The 10,800-nt window shown below is 39.3% G+C and overlaps 2 protein-coding genes and 1 non-coding gene across 3 annotated transcripts; 2 read left to right on the plus strand and 1 right to left on the minus strand.

Moving 5' to 3' along the window:
* Positions 1–953: 953 nt before the first annotated feature.
* LOC125213003 (zinc finger MYM-type protein 1-like) lies at positions 954–3,739 on the plus strand. Its single transcript, XM_048113338.1, has 3 exons — positions 954–1,002; positions 1,191–2,996; positions 3,073–3,739. Exons 2-3 carry the CDS (start codon positions 1,194–1,196, stop codon positions 3,583–3,585), a joined length of 2,316 nt encoding a protein of 771 aa, XP_047969295.1. The 5' UTR covers positions 954–1,002; positions 1,191–1,193; the 3' UTR covers positions 3,586–3,739.
* A 281-nt stretch (positions 3,740–4,020) lies between these two features.
* TRNAR-CCU lies at positions 4,021–4,093 on the plus strand. The gene has a single exon. It is a non-coding gene; the product is annotated as a tRNA-Arg (tRNA).
* Positions 4,094–6,946: 2,853 nt separating this feature from the next.
* Positions 6,947–10,800, minus strand: LOC125201042 (laccase-22-like). Its single transcript, XM_048098920.1, has 6 exons — positions 10,677–10,800; positions 10,058–10,209; positions 9,396–9,640; positions 9,070–9,198; positions 7,888–8,817; positions 6,947–7,383 (listed from the first exon to the last, which is right to left on the minus strand). The coding sequence occupies exons 1-6, from the start codon at positions 10,770–10,772 to the stop codon at positions 7,253–7,255; spliced, it is 1,683 nt and encodes a 560-aa protein (XP_047954877.1). The 5' UTR covers positions 10,773–10,800; the 3' UTR covers positions 6,947–7,252.

Consider the following 10,800-nt stretch of genomic DNA (forward strand, 5'->3'; position numbering starts at 1 on the left):
TTTCTATTGCTACTATTTTATCATCTATTGACATTTTCTAACCGTCTGGATCATAGTTTGAAGTTTGTACCATATTTAGAGTTTGTATTTGAATACATCCCAGTTTCGATAAATATAAAAAATATAAGTATATAGACGAGTGGAAAAGGCGGCTATATTTATTTATTTATTGTAGAATTATTATATTTATTTTGTAAGAAAATATAGTGGTAGTTGTGGATAGTTAGAGAAAATGTATTGATTGTGAAATATTTCATGGGAACAAACAAAAATAGGAAAATGGGTAATATTTTCATAGAGTACATTTAATTCAATGGATGGAGGCATGCCCACGGTTCGTAAACCGTTGGTTCCGGTTTCAGGAAATGTGGAACCGGAACCGAACCGTGGGGCTATTTCACGGTTCCGGTCCCGGTTCGAAAACCGGCGGTTTTTTACGATTTTCACGGTTTCGAACCGCCGGTTTCAGGCGGTTTTTCGCGGTTCCGGCTCGGTTTCACAGTTTTCCGACAGTTTTTCACGGTTTCGGTTTGGAACCGTCCAGAACCGACGGTTCCGGCACGGTTTCGGTTGATAAAATTTGAAACCGGAACTGGCCCACGATTCAAAATGGCGGTTCCGATTCAAGAAAAAAGTCACGGTTCCGTGGCTAACCGCCGGAACCGAAAACCTTGGGCATCTCTAGATGGAGCTATAATTTTATAAACTATTAGCCAAATTATAATTTTGTATTTTCAAACAAACTTGATAAAGTAAAACTAGAATTCATACATTAAAATTGAAAAAAAAAATTGTGTCAAAAAGAAATTGCTTATAATTTTATTTTCTCAAAACCAAAAGTGCTAATCCATGAATGCGACTTCAACTGAGGGTATATTGGTAATTTACTCGACCCTTCCCCTCAACCCTTTTCCTCTGCTAAATTCCAACACAGAGATAAAAAAAAAAAGCAATTGTCATCTTCCCCGCCAAACTGTTTAAGCCGCCGCCAAATTTGATTCGGTAAGCTCTTTCAACAATTTTTTATTTTTATTTTTTATAAATGCAATTAGCAATCAACACTGTTTCCATCACTTTAGATTTTCCGGAATTACCAAAATTTAAGACTAGAATCATTATGCAGAATGGAGAATTTTATGTTAATTTAACTATTTATGCTAATTTGTTTCAATTTTTTTATGCTAATTTAGAATATGGAGAAGTACCTAAAACGGTGTCGTAGCGCTTCATCTTCCTCTTCTAATGTAACAACCGGATTTGAAATAGTGGAAATCAAACCTAGAGGAGAGGTGAAATTGAACTTAGATGAAATCGTTAGTGATCCTGGATTGAGGAAGCCTGTTGATGAATTTGATGTGAATGTTCGGGATGAAGTTCGGAGAGAGTACATGGCCCGGGGGCCGTGCCAATTAGTCGGTTACACGTACCCGAGGAGCACGTTCGGCATCCACGATAGGAGTTTTCAGGAGGTCTGGTATCGAAAGTTTCCGTGGCTAGAGTATAGCGAGTCGAAAGACGCGGCGTTTTGTTTCTGGTGTTATCTTTTCAAGCAGTCGGAGAAGGGGGGCCGGTACGCAGTGGATGCTTTCACGAAAACGGGGTTTTGTAACTGGAAACGAGCGCTGGAGAAGTTCAGCGCGCATGTTGGGGCGGTGAATAGTTGTCACAATAACGCTAGGATTCAGTTTGAGGCTTTCCAGGATCAGATTCATAGTACGAATATGTTGGAGTCGTTTAGCCGGGAGATGAATGCTATTTGTCGTGCACGTTTGACTACGTTGTTGGATGTGACTCGTTTTATTTTGAAGCAAGGATGGCCTTTTTATGGAGTTGAGGAGTTTGATTTTTCGATGAATAGAGGTAATTTCGTTGAGTTGCTTGATTTTTTCATTCAGAATAATCCCGGTATCACTAAAGTGTTGGATCTTAGTGCTCCGGAGAATAGCCAAATGATGACCCTCGAAACTCAGAAACAATTCGTGCATGCTTGTGCTTCAGAGATCACACTTGCCATAGTCGGTGATATTGGAGACAAGGTTTTTACTCTCTTGGTTGACGGGTTTTGGGATATTATTATCGATGAGCACATTGGGATTTTTGTAAGATATGTGAACGATGAAGGATGTGTGATTGAGCGACTTCTTGAAATTATGCAACCACCCTATTGTAAATCCGATTTCTTAAAAGGTGTTATTGATGCTTTATTTGCAAAGCATGGTTTATCATTCTCGAAACTGAGAGGTCTAGGATTTAACGGGGGTTCAGGCTTTCGGCGTGAGTTTAGCAAGTTGAAATCCGTAATATTGCAAGAAAATCCATACGCGATGTATAGTCATTGCTTTTCTTGCCAACTCCAGTTGATTATTTTCGCTCTTGGCAAGGAACAACGTTTGATCGTTTGCCAGGTTTTCGACGCGATCTCCATGATAGTGAATACAATCGGAGCTGTGGTTAAAATGCCAGATGAACTGAAGCAGGCGGAGCACGAGAGGCTAGTTAAGGAATTAGATGGTGAAGAAGCGGATGGTGAAGATCAAGATACTCGCTGGGGTTCGTACTATCTGACATTGCTCCGTCTCTGTTCTTCGTGGCCTTCAATCGAACAAGTGTTGATCAATGTATCTGATCATTCAACTTGTTCGGATACTAGGTTGAATGCTTATCATATGATTGAAAAGATAGATAATCACGAATTTGTTTTTCTGTTGCACTTGATGAGAGATTTACTCGGAATCACACACGAGCTGTCGCTCGTCTTACAAGAAAAGGAGAAAAATATCATTCAAGCCTTGTCGTTGATAAGCAGCGTGAAATATCAGTTACAACGCTACAGGGAAGACAATTGGGAAATAATTTTGGACCAAGTGAATAAATTCTGTGAATTGAATCAGGTTCCGTTGATCGACATGGATGGCGATACATCACGGCCTGGTAAAAGGCAATTCGAACCAGTCGTCTCCAATCACCATCACTATCATGTCCGCGTCTTCTGTCAGGTATTTGCCTTTCGAAGTAAATTGTTTTATTCGGTTTATCAAATCTTTCAATGCTAATCGAGTTCTTTATGGTTAGATTGTTGATTCGGTTATCCAAGAGATAAATGAGCTTTTCTCGGATGATCGCATTGAAGTACTTCGCTGCATAGCATGTCTTGATCCGAGGAATTCGTTTTCCCAATTCAACGTCGATCAACTCATGCACTTTGCTTCTCTGTACAAAGAGGACTTCTCCGCGGACGACTATTTATTCCTTCCTCAGCAGCTGAGCAATTTCGTCGCTAACATGAGGCACGATTCTGAATTCTCCGAAATCAGCAGCTTGGCACGCCTCGCCATGAAGATGGTTGAAACGGGTAAAAGTTCTGTTTTCCCATTGGTGTATCGTTTGATTGAGTTGGCGTTGGTTTTGCCAATCGCCACCGCGTCTGTTGAGAGAGCCTTTTCTGCTATGAAGACCATCAGGACTCACGAGGTTGACGAGCGGGGAGAGGAATGGAGGAACGCTACTTTGATTGCTCACATCGAGCACGATGTTCTATCGACAGTCGAGAACGAGCAGATCCTGCGGCATATTCAGTTAGGCTAGAATCACCAGGACTCAAATTTTTTTGTCGATGTGAACGCATTAATAGTTTGAACATTTGTTAGCATAGTGATTGAAAGGAGAAAATCATTGCTGTGTGTGTATATGGTTGATTAGTACTCTCATATTATATCATGTTAGTTATTGGCATTTTGAAGTTGCATTTACAGTATAATGCTTAGTTGGGTAAGAATCATCTGTTTTGTTCTTGCTATTTCATCTCATTAGGAAATATTCTGTCTTTATGTGTAGTTGATGGTCTTTTCTTGTATACTATACTGAATTCCAGAGATTATAGTTTCTAACATTTAGATTTTGTCACAGAATTATCCAAATATTGAATGCGAAATGTTTTCACAAATACAATACTCCTATTCCACAGTATAAGATAATAAATTAAGAAGTACTTTAATTGAAAGTAGAAACACTAAACAAGAAGCGCCTGTAGCTCAGTGGATAGAGCGTCTGTTTCCTAAGCAGAAAGTCGTAGGTTCGACCCCTACCTGGCGCGTAAACTTTAATAGAGTATGCACTATTTATTTTTTCATCCGTCCCCAAAAAATATGAATTTTCAATTTTGGAAACTCTCTTCTATTAATGAGACGTGACTCATTCTCCACTAACAACTTAAATTTTTTTTATCTCTCTCTTACTTTACTAATAATGCATTAAAAAACCCAAAGTTCATACTCTTTAAAAACAAAGAGTATTTTTTTTAGTTTTTTTTTTAGAAAAGAGTCAAACTTTGCAGTGAAGGACACAAGAATTATTGGTGCGTTAATTTTGACATTTTACAAGATTAATTAACTCATTTGTGCCTTTTCAATTTTCCAGCAAAAATTGTCATCTTAAAGCCCAGTGTTGTGAGCACTTCCAAATTACTAGTAGTACAATGCAAAAAATCATATATGCACACAATCAATCTACTTCTATTATGTTGCTCAAAACTCCAACGTCCAAATTGACTTCATATTTTTTCCTCAAACTTCAAATCTATTTTCTACTATCATAGCAACGATTGAGATATGATGAATTAACAACAAACCACTATACACTATATACAAAATCTGAGCAATTTATAGATTGATAAGAAGGAGAAAGAAAAAAAAATGAGTAACAAATTAAAATTGATTTTCCATTTTTAGCATGAAACTAATTTTAGTCAATGGACAAAAATATAAAGATTAAAGATGTGACTAAAATAACAATATTTTCTAGATTTATGAATAAAATGAAACAGATACCAGTATCATATGCCAAAAACACTAAGCAAACCATTCCAAATCTAACCAACCATATCAAATTATCAATGCATTCCAAAATCCAAACACAAATGAGCCATAAACAAGTCCCAAAAGCATCAACCATATAAACCAAAACCATCTCCCGTAAACACCATTTAATAAATGGTTTCCGCAGAAGGCCGAGAGGCCGGCTGAGAAGGGCGCGGCCCTCCCTCCCGCGCCCTAGCCGCCCTATAATCCTTATACGCCTCAACGCCATTGTGAAAATGGCCAAAATGGTCCCTCCTCAGCTTGATCAGCGCGCACGCATGCCTCAGCCCGTGGTCCCTCACCTCGTCATCATTTTCCGCCATGGCGCAGTAGAACCCGAAGGCCCTGCTGAACTTATCCGCATCCTCGCTCATGCACGCCCTCAGCTTCCCGATCGCCTCCTCCCTCGTCGCCACCCTCTCGCCGCTGCCGAAGTCGACTGCGGGGTCCACGGGCGGCGCGTTCCTCTTGAGGCGCTGCAGGGCTCCGAGCCTGTGGCTTAGGAGGCCGGTGCTGAGGCTGACGCCGATGGTGGCCCATTTGGGGTTGACGGCGTCGGCGAGGCTTAGGTAGGTGTGGGCCCTCTTCACCTCGCTCTCTAGCGCCGGGTCGTTGTTCACGCCTGGCATTTTGCTGCTGAGAGAAATAGGAGAAGAGGCTGCGGTAGCTACATGATTGCCATTGCTAGGGTTTATAGAAATGGGAGGAAGGATACGAAAGGTCCTAATTTAGGTTTTGGAAATTTTACAAGGCTTTTAATTGAAGAAAAGTTTCATAACAGCCCATGAGCTTTCGAAGAATTATATAGTACTCCATATAAATTTGTGGAAGTGGATCTCATTTTAATAATTATATACTCCATATTAATTTATAGTAATAGAATGTAGATATAATGAATTTAGTTGGGTAGGGATGTAATCAAATGCAAACTCTAAATATTGTACAAACTCCAAACTATGATTTGAACCGTTAGAAAATTTCAACATATGACAAAATAGTAGCAACAGAAAATGTCAACACATGGTCAACGGTTAATGTTGTGTTGATATTATGTTGACACTGTGTTGACATTTTATGTTGCTACTATTTTGTCATCTTTTGATATTTTTTAACGGTCCAAATCATAGTTTGGAATTTGTACAATGTATGGATTTGCATTTTATCACTACCCTAGTTGAGTATATATGGTGCATTTACTCAAAAAAAAAAAAATGGGAGTCATGAGACTTTAAATTGCATACATACTAAAATGGAAAAAATATAATACTCCCTTCGTCCAATAATAGATGGCATATTTGGGGAACGACACTGGATTTTATGAGATGTTGTTTTATGTATTAGATGGACAGAGAAAATAGTATATTTATATTAATATGAAAGACAGTTTTTTTCTAAAAAAATGGAATACGACATCTTTTATGAGACAAATTAAAAGTAAAAGTGTGACATCTATTATAGAATGGAGAGAGTATTTTTTTTATTTTTCTTTTGGATATAGGGAGTATGACTCATGGATATAGGGCAAAAACTATATAAATTGGCCCTTGGACGAGCAAAACTATATAGATTAGCTCTTAAATATGGGGAAAACTATCTAAATTGATCTTTAGTGTTGGAAAGATAATTTGAGGTGTCCCGATAGTGTTGGGAAGAGAATATGTGAGTCCCAAGTATGTTGGGAAGAGAATAACATTTATAATGTGGAATTCCAACTAATATAGTTCCTAGGTATATTTATATCCAGAGTCCTATAAATACATATGTACTATTTATTAACAATAACAATTCAAGTCATTCACAATGTAGTCTTCATAGTTATTCATTGATTCTTTTACATTCCGCAATTTATTTTTCAACACTTAGATAAGAACAAAAATTATCTAAATCAGTTCTTTGACACAATGTCAAGACAATGAAAAATGGAATAGCTCCTTGGCACAAGTCGAAATTGTCAATCAAAAACTGAAGAGTTTGTTGGCAAATAAAATTTCTTAACATGATTCAGAATTATATTATCAATCTTTGAGTATCTCAATTTTACCATTTGAACTAGACGTAAAGAAAGCTAATTAAGTGTGCACATCACAAAATTGATAAACATACAATTATTTTTCACCTTATGTATAAATTACATCACATGCGATGTCAAAGCTACAACCTTATTCATCTCCCGAATCTGGATCTACAAAATAATAAAAATAAACATAAATCTACAACCATATACATGATGATATTACAAGCAAATCAAATGCAATAGTTCATAAAACATTTTCTCTTTTCTGGTATGTGTGTGAATTATTGACATGCAGCTTGAGCTTTGAGCACATCAACCTCTTCACTCTCAACCTCTAAAACTTTCCCCAAAATAATACTATAAAAATATGTAAATTGAATGTTCAACATTTTGGAAGATCTTTTGGAGGAGGCAAGATTGACTCATTTGGGCCTTTTCCATTTTCCACCAAAATTGCCATCTTAAGCCCCCATGTTGTGTGCACTTCCAAATGACAATGCAAAAACCACATTCCTGCACACAAGATTAAGTCGTCACATTATTGCTTGAGACTGAATTGATCCGAGATTACCTTGTCACAGAAAATATGCCAGACTCATAAATCAAAACTAATCTTACGTGCAGTGGCAGACGCAGAAATGATAGCAAATAGGAGCTAAATTTTCAAAATTTTATTTTTAAAAAAATTATTAACTAATTTAAAATATTAATAGGGGCTTTTATATAATAATATGTATAAAATATAAACAAATTTTAAAATTTTATAATAGGAAAAAGCTAAAAAAAAATGAATTTATTAGGGGTTGAAGCCCCTCCCCTTGACCATGTAGATCCACTAAAAAAAAATGAATTCATTAGGGGCTGAAGCCCTTCCCCTTGACCATGTAGGTCCGCCCTGCTTACGTGATTATGATAATGCAAGTATTTTGTAGTTCAGTTCAATTACTTTATATGTTAAATGCAAATAATTCATAAATTTTACGTTAAACGAGATTTATCTTTTGTCGTAATTCATACCAGGATTATCAGCTCGGAACCGTATCGCGGTCCATCCACCGGTAGGCACACTAATAGTATTCCTCTCAACCGGGTCCACAAGATTAAACCTCTTTGGATCATTCACCGCATCATAATTCCCAATCCCTTTCCCCACCACATAGAAATTGAATCCGTGCAGATGCATCGGATGGCTCTCCGGCGCGATCACGGCCGTCCCCTGCACCACGATCTGCACCGTCGAGTTATACCCGACCCGGTACACCCTCGTCCCCGTCGCCGTCGCCATGTTCGCCGGCGCCGCCACCCCGGTGTAGTTCCACGGCGTCACCGGCGCCGCCGGAAAGTCCGCCGTGTAGACGCCGCTCACGTTGTAGTAGTGCGCCTGCAGCAGCGCGGTGGCCGGCATCACGAAGCTGACGTTGTTGACGGCCGCCACCACCCGGGTCCCGTTGACGCACGACGCGCACGGGTTCACCCCGACGCCGACGGCGAGGAGGAGCGAGTGATCGGCGCCGGCGCCGGCGGGCACGGCGGCGGGGTACTCCGGCGAGTTGAGGCTGCGGAGGCCGTCCTCGAAGGCGGTCGTGACCGGGGTGGCGTTCCGGGCGGGGACGGCGACGGCGGCGCCGGCGCCGGAGAGAGCGGCGGCGCCGGAGTAGCGGAGGGCGGCGGTGGCGACCTGGTTGTCGGTGGGGACGATGGTGTCCATGAAGGGGGAGATGGCGATGACGTATTTGCCGATGGGCTGGTCGGCGGTGAGGAGGGCCGTGGTGGTCTGGCCCGGCCCGATGAATATGGTGTCGGTTGCGAAGGGCTTCGTGTAGGCGGCGTCGACTTCGACGACGGTGAGGCGGTGGCCGGCGATTTTGAAGAAGAGCTCTTCGTTGACCGCGGCGCTGACTATTCGGAGGAGATATGTTTTTCCGGTCTCCACGTGGAGGGTGTACCCTTCAAATGCAACAATTGAAATCTCAATTTGAAGGATTACACAATCAATTATTTGGTGATTTTCATTAAAGGTTCACTAATTTTTACTATAAGTTAGTTGCAAATTGCAATAATAACACTCGTTTTATTTGTAAGAAAATAGTACTAGTAATATTATATTGATTCTGTCTCACTGGGATGTGATCAACTATTTCTACTTTATACAATGGGTCTAAAATCGACGAATAATAAATGAAGTTTACGCTATAGTACCTGAAGAAGAGCAATTTGGAGAAGGGCCGGGAAGGCCGTTAATGGTGTGTGCATCGGACACATTAGGCGGTAGCCCGGCTTGCATAGCTTGGTTGATCACATCTTCTACATCCGACTTCCACCATTCTCCTGTTCATGACGCCATGTCAATTAAATAGTAAGAAAATTTTCTTTTCGAAATAGAAAACTATTTGAATATTTTGCGTTAATTATTGTACAATAGACTTTATCAACAAAACAAATAAACAAAACCTGTCTTTTCGATATCTCAATTTCAAATTTTTAAAAATAATCACTACCAATATTATTTTCTTTGTCTAGCTAACCTAATATGATGATCTCTTCTTTATGAGGCTTGGGAAATGGATAAGGAATCCCGAGCCTCGGCAGAATGACAATTGCGCCATGCACAGTGGCTCTCTGCCAATTGATATGTGCATGCCAAAGCAAAGTCCCTCTCTGGCCCGTGAGGGTAAAATTGTAAACATAGCTCTGACCCGTCTGAATTGGGCATTGCGTGATATAAGCCGGCCCATCGGCCCACCCAGTCCGGAGCTGCCTAACGCCGTGCCTAAATGTAAATTTCACCACCATTTCAGCCAAAAAAAAAAAGAAATCTAATAATTAAGGTCATTTCTTTTTAAATACACAAAACTTTTAATATTTAATTATTTATATTAAATGAACTTTATGATCTTCTAATTTTCTCTAAATGTAGTACTCTAAATACAAGAACTTAATGCTATTTTTGGTAAATTTCAAATACACCTTGTCTTATCTTTAGGCTATAGTGTTTGACACGTTGGAGTTATGTAGATAGTAACATGTCATGAATAAATCCAGTTTTAATTTGATTAGAGCATCTTGTTGGGGGGAAATTCAAAAGAACACTAAATTTGTATATTTTGATTGAAAGAAAAAATTTAGAATTTTTTTAATCGAAATTAAAATAACTAAAAAAATTACTAATAAAAGAATAATAAAAGACCAGTGTATTGTGACATTGTCTGTGACATGGTTCACAACCCTAACAATGACTGTATCATCTTCCCTAGCATAGAGAGTGGGACCCGGGAATTTTCCGTTCACAACGATGATGGGCTTGCTCGCGCATAGCCTCGTCATGTTCTTCCTCTCCACCTGCACAAACACATTGAAATATGCATAATCTCAACAAAAGAGTGTTTCATGAGATATTTAATCGTGTTTTGTCTCCCTAACACGGAAACCCTCAATCGTACGAAAGTTCGATTTATATCCCTTTTGACACAATCAGGGACGGACGCATAATTTGTTTCGGTGAGCGTTATACTTTCTAAATTGTGTATTCGAAATGTTGGAAAGTGAATTTTTTCCCTACAATTTATTTTAATAATAAGAACTTTTTGCACAACGATTTACATAAATATTAAAAATCCGACAATAGTACAAGAATAAAATGGTAAGTGACTTAAGCCCCTCGTGACTTTCATTTGTGTCCGCACTGAAAATCAAACATTTCATAAATTTGTGAGTTATTTTTAGAGAAAAAATGTAACTAGGGAACATTTTTCGAAAAATGCTGAAAGTTGGGGACACAGAACGGGATTAAGCGACGAATCACTTACCCTAAACTTATAGTGTCGGATTCTCGATTCGACATACGAGGAAGAGGAGAAGAGGGTGAGAAGTGTGAGAGCTAAAGCCACACCAAGTTTTGCCATATCTCTGATTTTTTGGCTGTGGAGTCTT

This window comes from Salvia hispanica, chromosome 1, assembly GCF_023119035.1.
Source record: "Salvia hispanica cultivar TCC Black 2014 chromosome 1, UniMelb_Shisp_WGS_1.0, whole genome shotgun sequence".
Classification (NCBI taxonomy): Eukaryota; Viridiplantae; Streptophyta; class Magnoliopsida; order Lamiales; family Lamiaceae; genus Salvia; species Salvia hispanica.

Coding starts and splice junctions, on each gene's coding strand:
- LOC125201042 (XM_048098920.1), bottom strand. CDS start 10,772: ATGGCAAAACTTGGTGTGGCTTTAGCTCTCACACTTCTCACCCTCTTC. Junction 9,641..10,057: donor GACAATGTCACAATACACTG/GTCTTTTATTAT, acceptor ATTTACATTTAG/GCACGGCGTTAGGCAGCTCC. Junction 7,384..7,887: donor GTTCCGAGCTGATAATCCTG/GTATGAATTACG, acceptor TCTTGTGTGCAG/GAATGTGGTTTTTGCATTGT.
- LOC125213003 (XM_048113338.1), top strand. CDS start 1,194: ATGGAGAAGTACCTAAAACGGTGTCGTAGCGCTTCATCTTCCTCTTCT. Junction 2,997..3,072: donor ATGTCCGCGTCTTCTGTCAG/GTATTTGCCTTT, acceptor CTTTATGGTTAG/ATTGTTGATTCGGTTATCCA.